We start from the raw sequence: 26,391 nt of genomic DNA, 5'->3' as shown, positions 1-26,391 counted from the left end.
TCACCTTGTGGGACCACCACTCCCACCCCCCCACCGTGTTACGCCCTCGACTCACGGGCGTGTTGGGGCCATGCAATGTCGTGGGCGACAAGTTCACGTCAGGTTGAGATTCCTCTCGTAGTCAGGTGTGAAATGTCACAACCCCAAACCCCCCTCCATCGAGGAGAATTGATTTCAGAGAATGTTACAGCACAGAAGGAGGCCATTCGGCCCATTGTGCCTGTGCTGGCTCTTTGAAAGAGCTATTCAATTAGTCCCATTCCCTGCTCTTTCCCCAGAGCCCTGCAATGTTTCCCCTTCGAGTATTTATCCAATTCCTTTTGAAAGTTATTATTGAATCTGCTTCCACCGCCCTTTCAGGCAGCGCGTTCCAGATCAGAACAACTCGCTGCGTAAAAAATCTCATCTCCCCTCTGGTTCTTTTGTCAATTACCTTAAATCTGTGTCCTCCGGTTACCGACCCTCCTGCCACTGGAAACAGTTTCTCCTTATTTACTCGATCAAAACCCTTCATGATTTTAAATTTCCCCCTTAACCTTCTCTGCTCTAAGGAGAACAATCCCAGCTTCTCCAGTCTCTCCACATAACTGAAGTCCCTCATCCCTGGAACCATTCTAGTAAATCTCCTCTGCACCCTCTCTAAGGCCTTCACATCTTTCCTAAAATGTGGTGCCCAGAATTGAACACAATACTCCAGCTGGGGCCGAACCAGTGATTTATAAAATTCAGCTTAACTTCCTTGCTTTCGTATCCTGTGCCTCTATTTATAGATTTAACACTTCCCCACTTCCAGTTTCCGTCTCCACAATCACTGCTGATTGAGCCATTGTTTTGGGGTCTGTACCTGGGCCTCTTGCTGCCGTGCTTCTTCGACTGTGATTGTTTGGCCGTCTGCGAGGACTTCCCCTTCTTCTCCTCTGCCTTCACTTTGTGTTTTTCCTTCTTTTTTTTCTCCTTCTTCTCTTTCTCCTTCTCTTTCTCTTTTTCCTTCTCCTTTTCTTTCTCTTTTTCCTTCTCCTTCTCCTTCTCTTTCTCTTTTTCCTTCTCCTTCTCCTTCTCTTTTTCCTTCTCCTTCTCCTTCTTCTTCTTTGGTTTGCTGACTGGAGCCTGAGACAATGCTGCCAGCTGCTCATGAACGGCTTTCAGCTGAGGAGAGGACAAGTACAATTAAAATCAAAATTATCGAGGAAATCCTGCAGCTTTTACACTGGTACTGAGCTAAGAACTTCACGGGCGAGAATATGTCAGTCAGCTCACCATCTCCCCGTTTGAAAACATAAATCAGTTGCACCAAGAGTCAGGTTTGGCTCAGTGGGTAGCACTCTCCCCTATGAGTCAAAGGTCATGGGTTCAAGCCCCACTCCAGAGACTTGAGCCCATAATCCAGGCCGACACTCCCAGTGCAGTACTGAGGGAGCGCTGCGCTGTCGGAGGGTCAGTACTGAGGGAGCGCCGCACTGTCGGAGGGTCAGTACTGAGGGAGCGCCGCACTGTCGGAGGGTCAGTACTGAGGGAGCGCCGCACTGTCGGAGGGTCAGTACTGAGGGAGCGCCGCACTGTCGGAGGGTCAGTACTGAGGGAGCGCCGCGCTGTCGGAGGGTCAGTACTGAGGGAGCGCCGCGCTGTCGGAGGGTCAGTACTGAGGGAGCTCTGCGCTGTCGGAGGGTCAGTACTGAGGGAGCGCCGCACTGTCGGAGGGTCAGTACTGAGGGAGCGCCGCGCTGTCGGAGGGTCAGTACTGAGGGAGTGCTGCACTGTCGGAGGGTCAGTACTGCGGGAGCGCCGCGCTGTCGGAGGGTCAGTACTGAGGGAGCTCTGCGCTGTCGGAGGGTCAGTACTGAGGGAGCGCTGCGCTGTCGGAGGGTCAGTACTGAGGGAGCGCCGCACTGTCGGAGGGTCAGTACTGAGGGAGCGCCGCACTGTCGGAGGGTCAGTACTGAGGGAGCGCTGCACCAACGGAGGGTCAGTGCTGAGGGAGTGCTGCACTGTTGGAGGTGCCGTCTTTCAGATGAGACGTTAAACTGAGGCCCCGCCTGCCCTCTCAGGTGGATGTAAAAGATCCCATGACGCTATTTTGAAGAAAATGAGTGGAGTTCTCCCCAATGTCCTGGACAATATTTATCTTTAAACATCACTAAAACAGATTATCTGGTCTTCATCACATTGTTGTTTGTGGGATCTTGCTGTTCGCAAATTGGCTGCCATGTTTCCTACAGTGACTACACTTTAAAAAGTACATTGGGACATCCTGAGGTGGTGAAAGGTGCTATATAAATGCGAGTCTTCCCTTCAGCCATTCCCTAATGGCTGACAGGGTGACTGACCCAACCTGCTACTGAGCCACAGTGTGCTGGGTTAATCATGGTGTCACTCAATGCCCCTGTGTTAGGGTCAGGGTCCCTGCTCCTGATCACCGTCCAGTCCATGTACGGATCTTGGATGAGGAGAGGGCTGGGGTAGGCAGAGCCTTCCCCATTTGATGAGCCTGCCCACAGTCACTGTCCAGACTCACACATGGGCCCTTGGGTGAGGCGCTGGTGGGGAGCCAGTGCCTGTGGACCCCAGTAAGAGTCAACGCCTTCAGGAGAAGAAAATTAGTGGGAGCGGGGAGAGGGACTAAAAATAAACAAACTCATCTGGAACGCAGGAATTCCTAGACAAAGGCAGCCCGAGGCCTGTCTGGTTCCCCTTCTCCCACATGGGTACTCACTGATATGACGATAATCGAGTCAATGCCTAATCAGAATAATCGATCTCTATCAATGAGTCTACAACAGAGGTGAGGAAAAATCGGTTCAAAGTCACATGTTCCTCGCGGAGCGGCCCGGGCTCGGTGGCGGAGCGGCCCCGGCTCGCTGGCGGAGCGGCCCCGGCTCGCTGGCGGAGCGGCCCCGGCTCGCTGGCGGAGCGGCCCCGGCTCGCTGGCGGAGCGGCCCGGGCTCGGTGGCGGAGCGGCCCGGGCTCGGTGGCGGAGCGGCCCGGGCTCTGTCGCGGAGCGGCCCGGGCTCGGTGGCGGAGCGGCCCGGGCTCGGTCGCGGAGCGGCCCGGGCTCTGTCGCGGAGCGGCCCGGGCTCGGTGGCGGAGCGGCCCGGGCTCGGTGGCGGAGCGGCCCGGGCTCGGTGGCGGAGCGGCCCGGGCTCGGTGGCGGAGCGGCCCGGGCTCGGTCGCGGAGCGGCCCGGGCTCGGTCGCGGAGCGGCCCGGGCTCGGTGGCGGAGCGGCCCGGGCTCTGTGGCGGAGCGGCCCGGGCTCGGTGGCGGAGCGGCCCGGGCTCTGTGGCGGAGCGGCCCGGGCTCTGTGGCGGAGCGGCCCGGGCTCTGTGGCGGAGCGGCCCGGGCTCTGTGGCGGAGCGGCCCGGGCTCTGTGGCGGAGCGGCCCGGGCTCTGTGGCGGAGCGGCCCGGGCTCTGTGGCGGAGCGGCCCGGGCTCTGTGGCGGAGCGGCCCCCTATGACGTTGAGTTTGACAATCCTTTCCACCGAAGCCGTTAATCTGCAGTAGTTCTATTGAAATAAATCTCTCTGCTGGCCTCTGACAGCCCCTCGGGACAGTGGTCAGCGCTACTGGCCTCTGGCAGCCCCTCGGGACAGTGGTCAGCGCTGCTGTTACACGTGGACAAGAAATGTTAGATAAAGCAGGAAGAATGTAAAGATATTGTGCGGATAGCTACCATGTTCCTTTGAGTGGAGGGGTTGCCGACACCCACCTGCTCCTGCAGTTCCGCCAGGCGGTTCGCTCGCTCCTCTTCAGAGTCCGAGCTGTTGGAGTTGGACGAGGTTTCCTGGCTGCTGTCGCTTGAGGAGGCTTTAGGCTTGGCCACGATCGGGGGAGGCGGGGGAGGTGGAGGGGGAGGGGAGGCATCAACCGGCTCGTCTGGCATCTTCGCAAACCTCATTTCGAACACGTCCTGAGAGAAAACCAAACAGGTGAACAATCAGCCGACGGTGAAGGAAGTTTCACCTCATCATTTCACCACAGGATCGCGGCCTTTTCAACTATATTTTCTGCAATGAAATGTGCAAATTGCTGGAATTCCTGCTGCAGATCACACGGAGTCTCAGTCGCTGGGAACCGAGCTCCAGGAACTGAGCTGCTGTTTAACACATTCTTTGTCACCTCAACCTTCATTATTACAACTAGAAATGGCCGTTAAAGCCTCCGCCCTCCCTCCCTCCCTCCCTCCCTCTGCCCTCCCTCCCTCCCTCCGCCCGCCCTCCCTCTCCCATCCAGCCCTCCCGCCCTCTCCCATCCAGCCCTCCCGCCCTCCGCCCGTCCCTCCCTCCCTCCCTTCCTCCGCCCGCCCTCCCTCCCTCTCCCATCCAGCCCTCCCTCCCTACCTCCGCCCGCCCTCCGCCCGCCCTCCCTCCCTCCCTCCCTCCGCCCGCCCTCCGCCCCTCCCTCCCTCCCTCCGTCCGCCCTCCCTCCCGCCCTCTCCCATCCCGCCCTCCCTCCGTCCTGCTCGCCCTCCCTCCCCCTCCCACACTAACAGGCTCAATACACGTAAAATCCATTCACTATGAGCAACGATCGATACAATTGACAGGAGATCAGTTCCCTGACGGTGTTTCACTTTGTCTCAGTTCCACGTCCACAAGGATAATCAGTGGCCCTGGCGCTCGCTGGGTAAATGCCCTGCCCAGAGCCGGTTCTGAGGCTCACTCTGCAGGCACGAGCCAGTTTCCAGCCCCTGCCTGTGCTGAGTCGGTTGATCTCAGTGGGAGGGGTAGCAATGTGTAACTGGAGTGCCGATAGTAATGAAAGAGACCGTGTGTAACATGAGTGACGGGGTGTGGCCGGGGTCGGGGGCCGGGGTCGCGACATTACCTGCAGTTTCCTGGCCATTGCCACCACCTCATGATCTGGAGGGTTGTACTTGTAGCAGTTGGAAAACATTAATCGGATATCGGCAGCGAATCCCTGTGCATCTTGGTAATCCCGACTGTCCATCTTTTTCTGCAAAAGAGGGCAGAATAAAAACTCGGCATCACCAACAGATTGTTCCAGAACCAAGACCCAGACACCAAACTGCGGCAGAACCTCCTATCCCAGAACCCTGGGAACAAATACAACACCTGACTGAAATATCAGCAACGATGGGATAGAACAGCTTCCCATCAACTCAGACAAGAAATGAGATTCAAACAATTTGGAGATTTTGACACACTAATGTTCACTGGGATTCTGCTGTCTGAGCCCCTCACCCAACAAAATCTATCGGTCTCAGTTTTCAAAGCTCCAATTGACCCCCAGCCTCAACGGCTTTTTGGGGGAGAGAGTTCCAGATTCCCACTCCCCTTTGTGTGATGAAGTGCTTCCTGACATCACCCCTGAACGGCCTGGCTCTAATTTTAAGGTTCTGCCCCCTTGTTCTGGACTCCCCCCACCAGAGGAAATAGTTTCTCTCTATCGACCCTATCAAATCCTTTAATCATCTTGATCACCCCTTAATCTTCCACACTCGAGGGAATACAAGCCCAGTCTGTGCAACCTGTCCTCGTAATTTAACCCTTTTAGCCCCGGTATCATTTTGGTGAATCTGTGCTGCACCCCCTCCAAGGCCAATATATCCTTCCTGAGGGGCATCTGTTACATCATTAGATGCAGCACTTTTATAGATCTATAACACACTGTAAGTCACATGATACACTGTTTTGTGCTTTACATCATGTGACCATACCATGTGATATTCATCTGCCGGGCCATGTGTGAACCAGCCTGTCCCTTGAAGGCAACAAGGACTAATTGCTGTAACACCGTGGTCAGTAAGAGACTAATTGCTCTGTGGGTCATCCCGAGTCCTTAAGCATGTTGTGTTGTTGGGAGGTTTTTCTGTAGATTTGAAATGGCTTTCTTTCACTATCGAAACTTTTTACAATGTGTGACTCAGATATTCGCACACGTCACAATGCGTGACAGCGGAAGTGTGACAGATGCACCTCAAACCTTACAGAGAGGTGAAAGTGCACAAAAGGTTGAAGAGGAATCGACAGTCCATTTCACACTGGGCTGGTGGAAGACAGTGGAAAAGAAAATTGGCCGGGAAGTAAAACTGGCTGGAAAACGCTTTGGGACGTCCTGAGGTCATGAAAGGCGCCATTTAAATGGGAGTCAGTCTTTCTTTGTGTTGCTGAATGAAAGTGATTTCCAGATTCCAGTTGCATCAGGTCATGGACTCAGTGAGGCAGCTCGCAAGTGACATTGACCTCACCCAGCCCCTAACCCTCACCCCTCCCCCCAGCCCCTAACCCTCACCCGCCTCCGCCTGACCCCCTCCGCCCAGCCCGACCCCCTCCGCCCAGCCCTTCAACCTCCTGGCCTCTCCGCCCAGCCCCTCACCCTCCTGGCCTCTCCGCCCAGCCCCTCACCCTCCTGGCCCCTCCGCCCAGCCCCTCACCCTCCTGGCCTCTCCGCCCAGCCCCTCACCCTCCTGGCCTCTCCGCCCAGCCCCTCACCCTCCTGGCCTCTCCGCCCAGCCCCTCACCCTCCTGGCCTCTCCGCCCAGCCCCTCACCCGCCTGGCCCCTCCGCCCAGCCCCTCACCCGCCTGGCCCCTCCGCCCATGACGCCTGGGGGGGGGGGGGAAGAGAGGGGGGGACTTGACCCGGGGGTGTGGGGGACGACACGTACTTTTACGCTGCTGAGGTCCATTGGGTGCTTAATGATCTCGTGATAATCATGAAGTTCCAGGGCCTCTGCGTCCACGGGTTTGTAGAAGGGCCAGGCATAGGCCGCGTGTTTCTTGGACACCATCTCCCTCAGGATGCTGTCGCAGTGCTTCAGGTGCTCTGTCAGCCTGCCTTTCTTCCCCAGGTGATGCGGCGTCTCCGCGTCCTCCAGGTCTTTCCGTGGGGCTTTGATGGGCCGCCCGCTCTCCCGCCGGGACACCAGTTTGGCGGGTTTGGAGTCCGCAGAGGGCGGGGGAGGGGAATCGGCGATGCTGGCGGCAATGGCACAGGTGCTTGGCGTCGTCGTGTCTGCTTTCCGCTTAACGCCTTTTTTCTGGAACAAAGAAACAAAACACTTTGATACAAATAACGCGACCGGTTGAGAAGCTGCCAGCTCACATCCACAAAACCACCGCAGAAATCAACCTCCATTCGCACAGGATCCACCTCAGCTACTAAAACAATTCACATTCACTCCACACTGGATCTGATCAGTGAGTGTTTCTGGAAAACTTTTCTTTTGCATCTGCCAAGTTGACAAATGGAATATGTGTCCCTGATGGAAGCTTCAAACACTCCCAGGGCAGGTACAGGGTTAGATACAGAGTAAAGCTCCCTCTACACTGTCCCATCAAACACTCCCAGGGCAGGTACAGGGTTAGATACAGAGTAAAGCTCCCTCTACACTGTCCCATCAAACACTCCCAGGGCAGGTACAGGGTTAGATACAGAGTAAAGCTCCCTCTACACTGTCCCATCAAACACAGGAAGATTGGCCACTTGGGCTCAGAGCCATAGGCTGCCTGTGGGACCGTGACCCAGGAAAGCAGCATCTTCAGGACAAGAGGAAAGGTCTTGAATTTATGCAGCGCCTCTCAGCACCTCAGGACATCCCTCCAATGCAGTACTTTAGCAGTGTGCTCACTGGTGTAACGTGGGAAACACGGCAGCCAATTTCTGCACAGCAAGATCCCACAAACAGCAATGTGACAATCCACAGATCATCTTTTTTTTAATGATGTTGGTTGAGGGATAAATATTGTCCAGGACACCGGGGAGAATGCCCCTGCTCTTCTTCAAATAGTGGCCGTGGGATCTTTCACATCCACCTGAGGGGGCAGACGGGGCCTCAGTTTAATGTCCCATCTGCCCCTCCGACAGTGCAGCGCTCCCTCAGTGCTGGCCCTCCAACAGTGCAGAGCTCCCTCAGTATTGACCCTCCGACAGTGCAGCGCTCCCTCAGTACTGGCCCTCCGACAGTGCAGAGCTCCCTCAGTACTGACCCTCCGACAGTGCGGCGCTCCCTCAGTACTGACCCTCCGACAGTGCGGCGCTCCCTCAGTACTGACCCTCCGACAGTGCGGCACTCCCTCAGTACTGACCCTCCGACAGTGCAGCGCTCCCTCAGTACTGACCCTCCGACAGTGCAGCGCTCCCTCAGTACTGACCCTCCGACAGTGCGGCGCTCCCTCAGTACTGACCTGGGAGTGTCAGCCTGGATAATGGGCTCAAGTTTCTGGAGTGGGACTCAAACCCACAACCTTGACCCAGAGGTGAGAGTGCTGCCCACTGAGCCATGACCAACACTCGGGGAGATAGAAATGTCTGAGACCAGCCCACAGACTGGGGATTGGAGCCGAGAGCTTCCTGGTCCGTTTGGCCTGATGCTGCATCCACATACAGAGCGACACCAGTAATATCACAGAAACAAATCCTGCTTTAAATCCAAATCTCTCGCTGCCTGTGCAGAGCCCTGGTGTAAGCAGATCGCAGTACGATGACAGGCCGGCCGATAGTCGCAGTTCGAGGCGGGGTGGGGCCGTTACCTTGGTGACCGGCTGTGCTGGCGGAGGGATCACTGGCATCATCGGGCTGGAGGACTGAGCCGGAGCGGCTGTGACCTGGGTGGGCATGATGGTTGGCACCGGAGTCGAGATGATGATTGGAGTCGGAGAGGTCCCGGGAGGAGCTACTGGGAATGGCGTTGGTTCACTGGCTGAAGACACTGCGGCCACCTGCTGCATTCCTGCAGAGAAACAGCGGCAGCACACCGAGGGGTAAGAAACAGGACACCTCCCAATCAAAACTAGTCAACACTTAAACTGACGTCAGGTAAACTCGTGCCAGGGTCAGTACGGGGTCAATGTCCCTGGTGGAGCAATCGGGTCCCCGGCATCACTTTCACCGTCCTGAGCTCGGTGCCTCACTCCGCCTTTGGCCAACTGCTGGCAGGCAGAGCTCTGTCACGCACTTTGCTGTGATTCAGTCAGAGGCAGGCCCACTGGCACGGTGAGCCGGATCACAGCCGATCCCGGCACGGCAGACCGGATCACAGCCGATCCCGGCACGGCAGACCGGATCACAGCCGATCCCGGCACGGCAGACCGGATCACAGCCGATCCCGGCACGGCAGACCGGATCACAGCCGATCCCGGCACGGCAGACCGGATCACAGCCGATCCCGGCACGGCAGACCGGATCACAGCCGATCCCGGCACGGCAGACCGGATTGCCCCATCCTGAAGCCATGGCCCTGCAGCTGCCTGAGGTCCGTTGCCTCAGCAGAGACCAGGGACACGGGGCCACTGTCCGAACCCCAGGAACCACTATCCAGGGAAATACTACTTTAATTTAAACCCCAGGTTACGACATTAATACCAAATCTCTATCGTGCACAGCAGAAACCTCTGCTTACCTGGTTGCTTTCGACCTTTGCCCTTTGGCACTGAGGGCATCAGTTCCACCTCTTCCTGGGGCATCTGCGCGACTTTCTGCAGGAAGATCTTCTCCAAGGTCTGTGCCATCAACACGATGTCATCGCCGGGCTGCGAAAGAGGAGCGGAGCTCGAAAAGGGGGCACAATGGAGGAGTGGGGGCGGCAATGAATTAACCCATAGGACAGCCGCCACACAATCACATCATATCACTCACACGCTGACCCCGGGGGAGGAGAGGGGGGTCACACAGCACAGAAAGAGGCCATTCGGCCCATCGTGCCTGTGCCTCTTTGAAAGAGCTATCCAATTAGTCCCATTCCCCTGCTCTTTCCCCAGAGCCCTGCAAAATTTTTCCCTTCAAGTATTTATTCAATTCCCTTTTGAAAGTTATTATTGAATCTGCTTCCACCGCCCTTTCAGGCAGCGCATTCCAGATCAGAACAACTCGCTGCATAAAAAAAAAAATTCTCCTCATCTCCCCTCTGGTTCTTTTACCAATTATTTTAAATCTGTGTCCTTTGGTTACCGACCCTCCTGCCACTGGAAACAGTTTCTCCTTATTTACTCTATCAAAACCCCTCATGATTTTAAACAGCTCTATTAAATCTCCCTTTAACCTTCCCTGCTGGAAGGAGAACAATCCCAGTTTCTCAGACTAAGAGAGAATACAGGAAAGTCTAAGACTGGTTTGCGGTGCATGTGTGTAAACGCACAAAGCGCGGTAAACAAGGTTGGTGAGCTGCAGGCACAAATAGCCACATGGGAATATGATGCTGTGGCGATAACGGAGACCTGGCTCAAAAAAGGGCAGGATTGGGAACTAAATAATCCTGGATACAAGGTGTTCAGGAAAGATAGAGAAGAAAGGAGGCGGGGGGGTGGGGGGGAAGGTCAGTATTGATTAAGGAGAATATTGCAGTATTGGAGAGAGAGGATGTCCTGGAGGGGTCAAGGACAGAATCTATTTGGTTTGAGTTAAGAAACAATAGAGGTGCCATTACACTACTGGGTGTATTCTATAGGCCACCAACTAGTGGGAAGGAGATAGAGGAGCAAATTTGCAGGGAAATTAGAAAGAGGTGCAAGAACCATAGAGTAGTGATAATGGGGGACTTCAATTATCCTAATATAGACTGGGATAGAAATAGTGTAAAGGGCAGACAGAGGGAAGAATTTCTGAAGTGAGTTCAGGAGAATTTCCTTGATCGGTACATTTCCGGCCCAACGAGGAAGGAGGCATTGCTGGATCTGGTTCTGGGGAATGAAGTGGGTCAAGTGTCAGTGGGGGAACATTTAGGGACCAGTGGTCATTGTATCTTAAGGTTTAGATTAGCTATGGAAGAGGACAAGGGGCAATCTAGAGTAAAAATACTTAATTGGAGGAGAGCCAATTTCATTGGGTTGAGAACAGATCTGGCCCGGGTAAATTGGAATCAAAGATTGGCAGGCAAAACTGTAATTGAACAATGGGCGGCCTTTAAAGAGGAGATGGTTCGGGTACAGTCTAGGCACATTCCCACGAGGGGGAAAGGAGGGCAACTAAAGCCAGAGCTCCCTGGATGATGAAAGAGATGGAGAGTAAGATGAAGCAGAAAAGAGGGGCATATGACAGATGTCAGGTTGATAACACAAGTGAGAACCAGGCAGAATATAGAGAGTTCAGAGGGGAAGTGAAAAAGGAAGTAAGAGGGGCAAAGAGAGAGAATGAGAATAGACTGGCGACCAACATAAAAGGGAATCCAAAAGTCTTCTACAGGCTGTAAACAGTGAACGGGTAGTAAGAGGAGGGGTGGGGCCGATTAGGGACCATAAAGGAGATCTACTCATGGAGGCAGAGGGATGGCTGAGGTACTAAATGAGTACTTTGCATCTGTCTTTACCAAGGAAGAAGATGCTGCTAGAGTCTCAGTAAAGGAAGATATAGTTGTGATACTGGATGGGCTAAAAATTGATAAAGAGGAAGTACTAGAAAGGCTAGCTGTACTTAAAGTAGATAAGTCACCCGGTCTGGATGGGATGCATCCTAGGTTGCTGAGGGAAGTAAGGGTGGAAATTGCGGAGGTACTGGCCATAATCTTCCAAACATCCTTAGATACGGGGGTGGTGCCAGAGGACTGGAGAATTGCAAATGTTACACCCTTGTTCAAAAAAGGGTGTAAGGATAAACCCAACAACTATAGGCCAGTCAGTTTAACCTCAGTGGGGAAACTTTTAGAAACGATAATCCGGGACAGAATTAATAGTCACTTGGACGAGTGTGGATTGATTAGGGAAAGCCAGCACGGATTTGTTAAAGGCAAATCGTATTTAACTAACTTGATGGAGTTTTTTTGATGAGGTAACAGAGAGGGTCGATGAGGGCAATGCGGTGGATGTTGTGTATATGGACTTTCAAAAGGCATTTGATAAAGTGCCGCACGGTAGGCTTATCATCAAGATTGAAGCCCATGGAATAAAGGGGGCAGTAGCAACATGGATACAGAATTGGCCAAGGGCCAGGAAACAGAGAGTAGTGGTGAACGGTTGTTTTTCGGACTGGAGGGAGGTGTACAGTGGTGTTCCCCAGGGGTCGGTGCTGGGACCACTGCTTTTCTTGATATATATTAATGACTTGGACTTGGGTGTACAGGGCACAATTTCAAAATTTGCAGATGACACAAAACTTGGAAGTGTAGTGAACAGTGAGGAGGATAGTGATAGACTTCAAGAGGATATAGACAGGCTGGTGGAATGGGCGGACATGTGGCAGATGAAATTTAATGCAGAGAAGTGTGAAGTGATACATTTTGACAGGAAGAACGAGGAGGGGCAATATAAACTGAAGGGCACAATTCTAAAGGGGGATACAGGACAGGTTGAGAAAGTGGTTAAAAAAGCATACGGAATCCTGGGCTTTATAAATAGAGGCATAGAGTACAAAAGTAAGGAAATTATGTTGAATCTTTATTAAACACTGGTTCGGCCACAGCTGGAGTATTGTGTCCAGTTCTGGGCACCGCACTTTAGGAAGGATGTGAAGGCTTTAGAGAGGGTGCAGAGGAGATTTACTGGAATGGTTCCAGGGATGAGGGACTTCAGTTACGTGGATAGACTGGAGAAACTGGGATTGTTCTCCTTAGAGCAGGGAATGTTGAGAGGAGATTTGATGGAGGTGTTCAAAATCATGAAGGGTTTAGATAAAGTAAATGAAGAGAAACTGTTCCCATTGGTGGAAGAGTCGAGAACCAGAGGACACAGATTTAAGGTGATTGGCAAAAAAAACAAAGGTGACATGAGGAAAAACTTTTTTACGCAGCGAGTGGTTAGGATCTGGAATGCACTGCCTGAAAGGAATTGGATAAATACTTGAAGGGAAAAAATTTGCAGGGCTACGGGGAAAGAGCGGGGGAGTGGGACTAACTGGATTGCTCTTACAAAGAGCTGGCATGGGCGCGATGGGCCGAATGGCCTCCTTCTGTTCTGTAACGATTCTATGATTTTCCAGGACATGAGAGAGAGAAATCCACCACACAAACTAGCATGAAATAAGAAAGGAAGGTTCTGGAAACACGCTTTCCCCCCTCAGCACCTGAAAGAGACGACAGTTTAGTGTTTCCAGGCCAGATGCTCTGATGAGAGACCCTCTCTCTCGATGCCTAGTCCCGGCATCCTGGTTTATGTTGACTGGTTTGGATTATTTACCATTTACATTACTCTGTTGAGAGAGATCCGCCGGGGGGGGAGGGGGGCCTGGGACAGTTGCCACGGTAACAGCATTTAACCTAGCCTGCCCCTTTAAGGTCACGACTTGGCTACTCCTTAAGGGGAAGTGATCCGAATTGTAACATCTCTCGGCTAATTGTTCAGTGAGGTTTCCATAGATTGGCAGCTCCTGCTCCTAGGGAGAGGCCAGGGTTTATAGGTTAGGAAAAATAGCAGGAAATGACCGGCTTTCCTATTTATTTCCTAACTGTTCACAGGTTTGAAGGACGTGCGGTTTTATGAGAACAGGAACATTGTGCCGTATAAAAGGCATTATTCTGCAACTGTGTAGGGGAGTGCCCCTTTAAGGCCACAAAGTTTACTTGTTAATTAAACAATGTGGGAGTTCATACACAGGTCAGTTCAGATGCTGCAGATATTATGGCTCAGGTACGTGCTGCGCAACAGTTCACCTCAACATCCCATCCAACCACCTTTGTTTCTTGAAACTTTTTGGCAATAGACAACGTGGCCGACGGGGGGCGTGACCGACGGGGGGCGTGACCGACGGGGGGCGTGACCGACGGGGGGCGTGACCGACGGGGGGCGTGACCGACGGGGGGCGTGACCGACGGGGGGCGTGACCGACGGGGGGCGTGACCATATATAAAGTATTTATATTGTATATGCATTACCTTGTTGTAGATGTAGCAGTTGGTGAACATGGTGTTGAAGTCCTGCATACACTCACTCGCACTCCAGTAATAATTGTTCTCTAATCTTTTCTTTATCGTTCCCATGTCCATGGGCTGCTTGATGATTTTATGATAATCCTGGAAGTAAGATGTTTCAAAAAACCACTTAATATCCTGCAAGAAAACTCCAGGTACATTTCCTGCACATTAATACACTCACCTCACACCTCCATCCACTCACTGACACACTCACCTCACACCTCCATCCACTCACTGACACACTCACCTCACACCTCCATCCACTCACTGACACACTCACCTCACACCTCCATCCACCCACTGACACACTCACCTCACACCTCCATCCACCCACTGACACACTCACCTCACACCTCCATCCACCCACTGACACACTCACCTCACACCACCATCCACCCACTGACACACTCACCTCACACCACCATCCACCCACTGACACACTCACCTCACACCTCCATCCACCCACTGACACACTCACCTCACACCTCCATCCACCCACTCACACACTCACCTCACACCACCATCCACCCACTGACACACTCACCTCACACCTCCATCCACCCACTGACACACTCACCTCACACCACCATCCACCCACTGACACACTCACCTCACACCACCATCCACCCACTGACACACTCACCTCACACCTCCACCCACCCACTGACACACTCACCTCACACCTCCATCCACCCACTGACACACTCACCTCACACCTCCACCCACCCACTGACACACTCACCTCACACCACCATCCACCCACTGACACACTCACCTCACACCTCCATCCACCCACTGACACACTCACCTCACACCTCCATCCACCCACTGACACACTCACCTCACACCTCCATCCACCCACTGACACACTCACCTCACACCTCCACCCACCCACTGACACACTCACCTCACACCTCCATCCACCCACTGACACACTCACCTCACACCTCCATCCACCCACTCACACACTCACCTCACACCTCCATCCACCCACTGACACACTCACCTCACACCTCCATCCACCCACTGACACACTCACCTCACACCTCCATCCACCCACTGACACACTCACCTCACACCTCCATCCACCCACTGACACACTCACCTCACACCTCCACCCACCCACTGACACACTCACCTCACACATTCTCACAGCCCTTGTGTGAAGATGATTTTTTTCTGCATTTGCTTCTAACCGACTCAGCTGGAATTCTGAGATTCTGTCCCCTTCTTGTGGACTCCCCGACTGGAGGAAAGGTCGTTCCCCATCTACCCCGTCAATCCCTTTCATTATTTTAAACACCTCATTCAGATCACACCTTAGCCCCCTCATCCCCAGGAATATACACCAGGTTTACGCAGTCCCCTCATCCCATACATCCTGCTGGTGAATCCTGACTGGACTTTCTCCAAGGCCCACGGTGGGACACCAGAACTGAACGCAGAATTCCCAGTGAGGTCTGCCGAGCATCTGTCTAACTGCAGTCTCACTTCCTTCCTTTTATATTCTTTATCTCTTGCAATGGATCCTATTATTCTTTTCAATCACTTTTTACACCTGCGAGCTGGATTTTAATCAACACCCACCCACCATCCCTATGCACTGACATTCTTACATCCAGTGTCCTCACACATGCACTGTGCAGCAGGGGTCACTGGGCAGTGACCAGGAGCAGGAACCCTGGTTGATTTCCAACCCCCCCCCCCCTCCCCCATAACTCAGGGGTACTGAGTCCAATTGTCACTACCGTTACCGCCCCTGTAGCTGAGATCAGCAAACTCAGACCGGGGGGGGGGTGGGGGGAGGGTGGTGGGACCGGGAATCCTCCGTATCGCTCAGTACCATACCGGGCGGAGTATCTACTCACTGAGCCATTGGCCCATAATCTAAATAAATAAACTGCCTCCTTTACACGAACATCGCTCACATTGCCAACTCTGGAGCAAAGAGCGTGACTTACCGGCAAGTTAAGTTTATGAGCATCGACTGGGTGATGGAAAGGCCAGGCAAACTGGTGTTTCCACAGGGTTTTCACCACTCCTTTCAGCATGTACTGGAGCTGGTTAGTCGCACGGCCAGGCTTGTTGGGGTTCATAACCTCTGGGGGTGAAGCAAGAACTGTCCCAACAGAGGCCAGTGGCTGGGGAGCTGGAACTACTGCTGACATCTGCGGGCTCCGTGACACCTCACACATCAGTGGCAACCTCTGAACTCTCCTCTTTGCTCTTCACTCCCCGAATGGGACACAAATCCCATCTCCAGCCCTCGCCGAGCAACCTGTGGGAACAAAGGGCCACGTTAGAATGTCAAGAGGCGTGACTCAAAACATGCAACACGAGAAGGGGTCATGCAACACACGTCACGTTAGAGGGCTCCATGGGGATTGACATGACATCCACCCAGTTAAAGGAGGGTGTTGGAAGCAGAGAAGCACCAACGAGTCTCGCTGCAACTGGGTAAATTATTCTGCCAGGTGAAGTGTGGGGAGGGGGGAAACTATGGCATTTGGCCATGGATGGGAACTGCAGTGATACCTGGCTCCAGGTGAGCTCCTGAGAACAGCAGGCCCTGGGTACATCACCATATAACATACTACCCACCACCAAAAGCAAACTCGGGACTGTGCTGGCACCAGAATGCTTAGAAGCAGCACCTCGTGTTAATTTACAAACCAAGCTGGGACTGAGGCAGCAAGGGCAACGAGAGACTCCCAACAGATCTCAGTTAACTCACAACAACTTTCATAAAAATTATGTATAGACCTTTAAATCACCAAACAAGCCGAGATTTGCATGTTAATAGGATCTAGCCCCAGGGGGCCAGCCCGTTAGGGGCGGAGATTGGCCGCTCGAATCACCCCACATTGCCCTACGTACTCAAGGGATTAATTGACAGAGACACGCAACACGCAGAGACACGCAACACGCAGAGACACGCAACGCAGAGACACGCAACACAGACACGCAACACACAGACACGCAACACACAGACACGCAACAGAGACACAACACAGAGACACAACACAGAGACACAACACAGAGACACGCAACACAGAGACACGCAACACAGAGACACGCAACACAGAGACACGCAACACAGAGACACGCAACACAGAGACACGCAACACAGAGACACGCAACACAGAGACACGCAACACAGAGACACGCAACACAGAGACACGCAACACAGAGACACGCAACACAGAGACACGCAACACAGAGACACGCAACACAGAGACACGCAACACAGAGACACGCAACACAGAGACACGCAACACAGAGACACGCAACACAGAGACACGCAACACAGAGACACGCAACACAGAGACACGCAACACAGAGACACGCAACACAGAGACACGCAACACAGAGACACGCAACACAGAGACACGCAACACAGAGACACGCAACACAGAGACACGCAACACAGAGACACGCAACACAGAGACACGCAACACAGAGACACGCAACACAGAGACACGCAACACAGAGACACGCAACACAGAGACAGGCAACACAGAGACAGGCAACACAGAGACACGCAACACAGAGACACGCAACACAGAGACACGCAACACACAGACACGCAACACACAGACACGCAACACACAGACACGCAACACAGACACGCAACAGAGACACGCAACAGAGACACGCCACAGAGACACGCCACAGAGACACGCAACACAGAGACACGCAACACAGAGACACGCAACAGAGACACGCAACACAGAGACACGCAACACACAGAGACACGCAACACACAGAGACACGCAACACACAGAGACACGCAACACACAGAGACACGCAACACACAGAGACACGCAACACAGAGACACGCAACACACAGAGACACGCAACACAGAGACACGCAACACAGAGACACGCAACAGAGACACGCAACACAGAGACACGCAACACAGAGACACGCAACAGAGACACGCAACACAGAGACACGCAACACAGAGACACGCAACACAGAGACACGCAACACAGAGACACGCAACACAGAGACACGCAACACAGAGACACGCAACACAGAGACACGCAACACAGAGACACGCAACAAACAGAGACACGCAACACACAGAGACACGCAACACAGAGACACGCAACACACAGAGACACGCAACACACAGAGACACGCAACACAGAGACACGCAACACACAGAGACACGCAACACACAGAGACACGCAACACACAGAGACACGCAACACAGAGACACGCAACACACAGAGACACGCAACACACAGAGACACGCAACAGAGACACGCAACACACAGAGACACGCAACACACAGAGACACGCAACACACAGAGACACGCAACACAGACACGCAACACACAACACACAGAGACACGCAACACACAGAGACACGCAACACACAGAGACACGCAACACACAGAGACACGCAACACACAGAGACACGCAACACACAGAGACACGCAACACACAGAGACACGCAACACACAGAGACACGCAACACACAGAGACACGCAACACACAGAACCAAAAATAACCCAAAGTAGTCGCTGAAAGGGGAAGGAACCCTCGTAAACTCATCTAGAGAAGCAGCACTGCAAGGACCCGGGGCAAACATCCCAGATCAAATCCCCAATCTGTGTTGTTCACCAATCTCAGCCAGGATGGGTAATGGGGGGGAGGGGGAGGGGAAGGGGAGGGTAATGGGGCACTGTATTTGGGGAGAAGAGGGAGAGGAGGAGAAGAGGGAGAGGGGGGGAGAAGAGGGAGGGGGAGAAGAGGGAGGGAGGGGGGGAGGGGAGGGCGAGGGGAGGGGGAGAGGGGAGGAGGGGGGGAGGGGGGAGAGGGGGGGAGGGGGGAGAGGGGGGGAGGGGGAGAGGGGGGGAGGGGGAGAGGGGGGGAGGGGGAGAGGGGGGGGAGGGGGAGAGGGGGGGAGGGGGAGAGGGGGGGAGGGGGAGAGGGGGAGAGGGGGGAGGGGGGGAGGGGAGGGGGAGAGGGGGGGAGGGGGGGGAGGGGGGGGAGGGGGGGGAGGGGGGGGAGGGGGGGGAGGGGGGGGAGGGGAGGGGGGGAGAGGGAGAGGGGGAGAAGAGGAGGAGAGGGGGAGAAGAGGAGGAGAGGGGGAGAAGAGGGGGCGGGCTGGCTGTAATTGGCCTCAGCAACTGTGAATTAGGGAATGGGAAGTGTTGAGGTCAGACTCCACCCTGCGACAATACTCTCTCTGCTGCTCCAAAGTTGTTTTTCTATCTGAAGATAATTTTTCCCCTTCACTGACACCACCATCCAGGCTGGGCTGATGCCTCTCTGCACCTGTGCGCTCGGATACTCTGCATTTCACTCCCACCTCCTGCCTGAAGACTGGTCCAAACATTCACTCTCACTATGTCAGGATTCCGATCCCCCCACCCAGCAATATTCCATAGCTTCCTGCTCAGTTCTCTTCCCCCCCCTGCCTCCCCTTTTGGTCAGAGGGGTCACCTCATCGCCTAGCAACAGCAATCATCACCGTAACCCGGAGTGCCAGAGTACGGGCCGATGCCCCTGGGCTGGCCAATGGGAATGCCGTAATCGGCCTCAGTGCCCTGGCTAGGAGTGGGGGGCAGGGGAACAGCCAGGGCTGCTGCTCCTGAATGCTGATCGACCGTGTGTGGGGAGTCGGGTAAGGACAGTGTCAGCAGCGAAGCCTCCCACAGTTCAGTATCCCACTGACGCTCAGTGTCTAGACTTGCGTCTGTCTCTGCATATTGCAGCTACACACATGCTACTCCGCAGGGAAAACTGGACATGGGACATGAAGTTTGGGACAATTAAATCCCATCCACCCACCTCACCCCACCTCCTCCCATTAGCACTCCAATCTCTCACCGAGGTACCCAGCTGTGTTTTGAAAGTCCCTGATGTTCCTGCCTCTGCCACTCCAGATAAAGGAGTTCCTCCTAATTAACTTTTCACTAATTTAAACACATGTCCTCTGTCTGACTATGAAGTATTAAAGAATTGAAGAATGTTACAGCACAGGAGGAGGCCATTCAGCCCATCGCACCTGTGCCCTTTCTCTGAAAGAGCTCTCCCCAACGTCCAATTCTCCTGCCCTTTCCCCATTTGGCCCATCACACCTGTGCCCTCTCTCTTACATTACAGGCTTGAGGGGCTAAATGGCCTCCTCCTGTTCCTATGTTACAGGCTTGAGGGGCTGAACGGCCTCCTCTTACATAAGGACATAAGAAATTGAAGCAGGAGTTGGCCATTCGGCCCCTCGAGCCTGCTCCACCATTCAATCAGATCATGGCTGATCTTCGATCTCAACTCCACTTTCCCGCCCAATCCCCATTTCCCTTGATTCCCCTAGAGTCCAAAAATCTATCAATCTCAGCCTTGAATATATTCAACAACTGAGCATCCACAGCCCTCCGGGATAGAGAATTTCAAAGAGTCACAACCCAAGTGAAGAAATTCCTCCTCATCTCAGTCTTATATGGCCAATCCCTTATCCTGAGACTATGCCCCCTAGTTCAAGACTCTCCAGCCAAGGGAAACAGCCTCTCAGAATCTTATTTGTTTCAATGAGATCGCCTCTCATTCTTCTAAACTCCAGAGAGTATAAGCCCATTCTACCCAATCTCTCCTCATAGGACAACCCTCTCATCCCAGGAATTAATCTAGTGAACCTTCGTTGCACCGCCTCGAAGGCAAGTATATCCTTCCTTAGGTAAGGAGACCAAAACTGTACACAGTACTCCAGGTGTGGTCTCACCAAAGCCCTGTACAATTGTAGTAAGTCTTCCTTACTCTTGTACTCCAATCCCCTTCAATAAAGGCCACCATGCCATTTGCCTTCCTAATTGCTTGCTGTACCTACATGTTAACTTTTTGTGTTTCTTGTACGAGGTCACCCAAATCCCTCAACACCAGCATTTAATAGTTTCTCACCATTTAAAAAATATTCTGTTTTTCTATTTTTCCAACCAAAGTGAATAACCTCACATTTCCCCACATTATACTCCATCTGCCACCTTCTTGCCCACTCACTTAACCTGTCTATATCCCTTTGCAGACTCTGTGTTCTCCTCACAGCTTACTTTCCCACCTAGCTTTGTATCGTTAGCAAATTTGGATACATTACACTCAGTCCCTTCATCTAAGTCATTAATATAGATTGTAAATAGCTGAGGCCCAAGCACTGATCCTTGAGGTACCCCACTAGTTACAGCCTGTCACCCTGAGAATGACCTGTTTATCCCTACTCTCTGTTTTCTGTCCTTTAACCAATCCTCTATCCATGTTAATATATTACCCCCATCCCCATGAGCCCTTATCTTGTGTAACAACCTTTTATGTGGCACCTTATCGAATGCCTTTTGAAAATCCAAATATACTCCATCCACTGGTTCCCCTTTATCTACCCTGCTGGTTACATCCTCAGAAAACTAAGATTGGTCAAACATGATTTTCCTTTCATAAAACCATGTTGACTCTGCCTAATCATATGATGATTTTCCAAGTGCCCTGTTACTACGTCCTTAATAATGGATTCCAGCATTTTCCCGACGACTGATGTCAGGCTAACTGGCCTATAGTTTCCTGTTTTCTCTCTCCCTCCTTTCTTAAACATCCTCCTGTTCCTATGTTATAGGCTTGAGGGGCTGAATGGCCTCCTCCTGTTCCTATGGATCATTTTTGGTGCCCTCACCAATGTCCTTTCTGTAACACAGTGACCAGGGTGGAACACAGCACACCAGCTCAACTCAGTTTAGTGCATTATAAAGTATGGGACAACTTCTGCACTTATATCCCACTGTTTGGCGAAATATCACAGCAACCTATTGCAACAACTTGCATTTATATTGTGCCTTTTAACGTAGTAAAACGTCCCAAAGCAAGTCACAAGAGTGTTATCAGACAAAAATTGACACCGAGCCAAAGGAGGAGACATTAGGACAGGCGACCAAAAGTTGGTCAAAGAAGTAGGTTTTAAGGAGGGTTTTAAAGGAGGAGAGAGAGGCGGAGAGGTTTATGGAGGGAATTCCAGAGCTTAGGGCCCAGGCAGCTGAAGGCACGGCCGCCAATGGTGGGATAGCTTTTTTAACTACCTCACATATCCAGACTTCAACTGTGACATTCATCCTCGTGACTCCCTGTCCTAAATCTCCCACTGCTGATTCTATTCCATTCATTATATAATTGTGTCAAACACATTTTTATCCAATGTGCCATTACTTCTCATCTCACAGTTCGACATTTCATTTGACATTTTTAACCCTGTTATGCAACTTATCCAAATCCTTAACTGCAAACCCCAATTAGAATCCTTGTTCCATAAACGATACATTCGGCTTTAGAAACAGGCACCAGGTTTGGCCATCGGGTTTGGAGTGATTTTTGGTGCATTAGCGCTGGTTTCCGGGTACAGGTTGCACAGTCTGAGGTGAGGAGGAACTCACAATTTGATGGGGCTTAACTGATTTCAGGGGATGATGATGATGTATTTCATAGGTGCCCCCAACTTTCAGGCATTTCATAGACTCTGTGCTGCCCACATACCGCCAAAATACCCCGCAAAACACCGCACACCGCCAAATACCCCGCAAAACACCGCCAAAATACCCCGCAAAACACCGCTAAAATACCCCGCAAAACACCGCACACCGCCAAATACCCCGCAAAACACTGCCAAAATACCCCGCAAAACACCGCCAAAATACCCCGCAAAACACCGCCAAATACCCCGCAAAACACCGCACACCGCCAAATACCCCGCAAAACACCGCACACCGCCAAATACCCCGCAAAACACCGCACACCGCCAAAATACCCCGCAAAACACCGCACACCGCCAAAATACCCCGCAAAACACCGCACACCGCCAAAATACCCCGCAAAACACCGCGCACCGCCAAACACACCGCGCACCGCCAAACACCCCGCGCACCGCCAAACACCCCGCGCACCGCCAAACACCCCGCGCACCGCCAAACACCCCGCGCACCGCCAAACACCCCGCGCACCGCCAAACACCCCGCGCACCGCCAAACACCCCGCGCACCGCCAAACACCCCGCGCACCGCCAAACACCCCGCGCACCGCCAAACACCCCGCGCACCGCCAAACACCCCGCGCACCGCCAAACACCCCGCGCACCGCCAAACACCCCGCGCACCGCCAAATACCCCGCACACCGCCAAAATACCCCGCAAAACACCACACACCGCCAAATACCCCGCAAAACACCGCACACCGCCAAAATACCCCGCAAAACACCACACACCGCCAAATACCCCGCAAAACACCACACACCGCCAAATACCCCGCAAAACACCACACACCGCCAAATACCCCGCAAAACACCACACACCGCCAAATACCCCGCAAAACACCGCACACCGCCAAATACCCCGCAAAACACCGCACACCGCCAAATACCCCGCAAAACACCACACACCGCCAAATACCCCGCAAAACACCGCACATCGCCAAATACCCCGCAAAACACCGCACACCGCCAAATACCCCGCAAAATACCGCACACCGCAAAATACCCCGCAAAACACCGCACACCGCAAAATACCCCGCAAAACACCGCACACCGCCAAATACCCCGCAAAACACCGCACACCGCAAAATACCCCGCAAAACACCGCACACCGCAAAATACCCCGCAAAACACCGCACACCGCAAAATACCCCGCAAAACACCGCACACCGCCAAATACCCCGCCAAATACCCCACACCGCCAAATACCCCGCAAAACACCGCACAATTCACCATCAAGATGCACCGCAGAACCCACACTGTGAAACACGGTGCCTGACATACTGCATCATCGGTCCCATTTAAATTTCTATTACTTTTCAAGGTGTGATATGAATGCACGGGGTACAATCGATATTATAGTTTTCAGCAGTCCTGTGCATAGAAAATTGAACTGAATCATAGAATGTGATCGCAAAACATCAGTTTTTTTTATAAATTCATACAATTTCACATTATAAGCGTGGAATTTGACTCATTCACTGATTGTAAACCAGTGGCCCTGATTCTAGTCCTGGCTCTGAGTCAACCCACGAGAACTAAATCTGCAAACGAGGTGTCAGCAACCCACTCCTGGGATCCAAGTCAAATCCCACAGCTCCTCATCCTCCAGAACCCAGAGCCAAGAAACAAGGGAACACAATATCTGCTTATCATCTAAATTGTTACCTGCAGTTAGTTGTCTAAAACACAACCATGGATTTTTAATTAAAACCCATTTGGTTTATAAAGTGTATTTAAAAGTAAAAAGACTTTCCCATTTTTTTCTCATCTAGTTAAAGTGAAGACAAATGAGGATTTGATAGGGTCGATAGAGAGAAACTATTTCCTCTGGTGGGGGGAGTCCAGAACAAGGGGGCAGAACCTTAAAATTAGAGCCAGGCCGTTCAGGGGTGATGTCAGGAAGCACTTCATCACACAGAGGGGAGTGGGAATCTGGAACTCTCTCCCCCAAAAAGCTGTTGAGGCTGGGGTCAATTGAAAATTTCAAGACTGATATTGATAAGATTTTTGATGGATGAGGGGATTAAGGGTTACAGAACCGAGGCAGGTAAATGGAGTTAAGATACAGATCAGTTATTGAATGGTGGAACAGGTTTGAGGGGCTGAATGACTTTCTCCTGTTGCTATGCATTAAATTGTTACAATTAAAACCATTCCCATTCATAGATATTTGGAAATCCAGTAGCAATCACAAAGAAGAGATCTCACCTCCCTCACTAGGGAGGGCAAATGCTCCCTTCATCCAGTTGTCCCTATTGAGCAGGTAGATGGTCAAAGACCCCCCCCAAACAGAGCTCCTGCTTAAGAGGCGACATTCTGATTGATTTCCTACTTTAGACAGAAACAAATTCCTTAAAAACAGCAGGGTGATTCTGGGGAAAGTTCTGGTGCAGTGATGGTGTCAGAATCTGCAATAGTTTGAACAAAGCTGTGCCTATTCCTCAAACTTTTCGTTAAACTAAACATCATGGTGTGGGTGCAGGAATCAGCAACCAAAATAAGAGCCTAGCAGCAGTTAAAGGCAGCATCAGTCTGAAGGGGTGAGTAAGCTGCATATTATTTTACATCACACACAATGATAGATTCTCCAATCCTTCAGTGAGTCACTCAGCTGTACAGAACTGGCAGGCTCCTGATTCGAGCCCCAGTCTGGTGGTCGCTGATCTCAGCTAGGACAACAGTTAAGTCTCCACTCCTCGGCGTTAAGAAAAAAAGGGGGGGGGGGGCGGTGGAATCAGCCAGAGCTCCTGATCACCGTGCAGTGACTCCTGCCCGACCGTGCATGTGTGGACCCAGGGATTCACAGTGATTCCCCCCACAGCCGAATACCTTGGCCTCGGGTTACACATGAAGACTGACCACTGATTGAGGAGGGATGCCCAGCCTCCAATAGTCCCAGGCAGGGAGAAGGGAAGGGGGGAAAACCGGTGAGAATTATTTTTCTTTGAAAAGTTTGGTCACGGATTCAAAATTCCTGGAACTTGGGATTTGTTTTTATTCACCAGTCGGGTTCGTTCATCGATTCGAAGCTGCTGGTCTGAAATGAGGACAGGAGATGGGACACAAGAGGAAACTTTCCCTCCTGTTTTACTGTTAACCTGAACAGGCCTCCGCTACCCCGAAAACACCGAGATGTTTGTTTGTTTGCAGCCGATGCCGGAGGCTCAATCCCCAGCCTGCTCCCTCCCTCCCTCCTTCATTCATTGCCGGGCCGCGGTCGCCCGGCTCCCTCCCTCCCGCCCGCCCGCAGCGGCCAGCTGCGATTATTCCTCTCCGCCCACTGGGAGCAAGCGGTTGTGGAGCAGCCCGGTAACCGGGGCCTCCCACCCACCCTCGGTGCGGCTGCGAAAGATGGCGGGCGGGACGGCCACCTCCCGCGGATCGGCCCCGGCGCTCGCTCGCTGCCGCCGCCGGCCCCCGGGCCTCATTGCCCGGGTTATATTGCCAGCTTTACCCGGGGGCGGTGTGGAGGCCGGGGGCCGGGGGCCGGCTCCTGGAAGCGGAGGAGCTGCAGCTGATACAATGTATCGGCCGCTTTGTTACACGGCGGCCCGGGGATACAATGTATCGGCCGCTTTGTTACACGGCGGCCCGGGGATACAATGTATCGGCCGCTTTGTTACACGGCGGCCCGGGGATACAATGTATCGGCTGGAGCCGGCCGGCGGCCCACGGGCTCCGGGCACGGACCCCCCCGCCTGGAGCTGTGCCCAGAGCGGGCGCCGGGCGCGCAGACACGTTTAGAGTAAGATTCCGTACTTCCCCCCGCGGCTCCGGAGCGTTGTGCCGAGCGGCCGCCTCGCTGGCTCCGGTCTAATGTTAGTGCATCCTCCGGGGCGACATACAGAGCCCGCCGAGACACTGCGCCTGCGCCGGCCGCGCGCGGCCCGATGGGAGGTGTAGTTCTCCGGCCCCGGGGGCAGAGGTCAGGAGAGCGGCGCCGCCCCGGGCGGGGACTACAACTCCCAGCATGCCACTGCCGCGCAGGCGCAGGCTCTCCCGCCGGAGGCTTGGAGCTGCGAAAAAAAAAAGCGAAGCAGCGGCAAGAAAATGGGGGAAAAGAGTCGGTTTGGGGTCCGAGAGGGGC

At 53.1% G+C, this 26,391-nt stretch overlaps 1 protein-coding gene across 2 annotated transcripts; it reads right to left on the bottom strand.

The window, feature by feature from the left end:
• Positions 1 to 518: 518 nt before the first annotated feature.
• On the bottom strand, positions 519 to 26,163 carry LOC137300743 (bromodomain-containing protein 3-like). Of its 2 annotated transcripts, none has more exons than XM_067970012.1 (9): positions 26,064 to 26,163; positions 15,753 to 16,069; positions 13,753 to 13,890; positions 9,355 to 9,484; positions 8,486 to 8,685; positions 6,622 to 6,993; positions 4,820 to 4,948; positions 3,666 to 3,902; positions 519 to 1,146 (listed from the first exon to the last, which is right to left on the bottom strand). In XM_067970012.1, exons 2-9 carry the CDS (start codon positions 15,984 to 15,986, stop codon positions 649 to 651), a joined length of 1,938 nt encoding a protein of 645 aa, XP_067826113.1. In that variant the 5' UTR covers positions 15,987 to 16,069; positions 26,064 to 26,163; the 3' UTR covers positions 519 to 648. The 2 variants fall into 2 exon arrangements, with proteins under 2 accessions (XP_067826113.1, XP_067826114.1); XM_067970013.1 differs by having other exon boundaries at positions 522 to 1,146; positions 3,702 to 3,902.
• Positions 26,164 to 26,391: the final 228 nt, after the last annotated feature.

Source organism: Heptranchias perlo, chromosome 31, assembly GCF_035084215.1.
Source record: "Heptranchias perlo isolate sHepPer1 chromosome 31, sHepPer1.hap1, whole genome shotgun sequence".
Classification (NCBI taxonomy): domain Eukaryota; kingdom Metazoa; phylum Chordata; class Chondrichthyes; order Hexanchiformes; family Hexanchidae; genus Heptranchias; species Heptranchias perlo.
Note: the sequence above shows the minus strand (reverse complement) of the source record. Positions and strands in the feature narration are given on the sequence as shown.

What these genes read in the sequence shown, in the direction of transcription:
- LOC137300743 (XM_067970012.1), bottom strand. Translation starts at nt 15,986, where the DNA reads ATGTGTGAGGTGTCACGGAGCCCGCAGATGTCAGCAGTAGTTCCAGCT. An exon ending in ACTGCTACATCTACAACAAG is followed by an intron (nt 9,485 to 13,752) that starts GTAATGCATATA and finishes CCTCTTTCGCAG; the next exon opens with CCCGGCGATGACATCGTGTT. An exon ending in TGGACCTCAGCAGCGTAAAA is followed by an intron (nt 4,949 to 6,621) that starts GTACGTGTCGTC and finishes CCTCTTTTGCAG; the next exon opens with AAAAAGATGGACAGTCGGGA.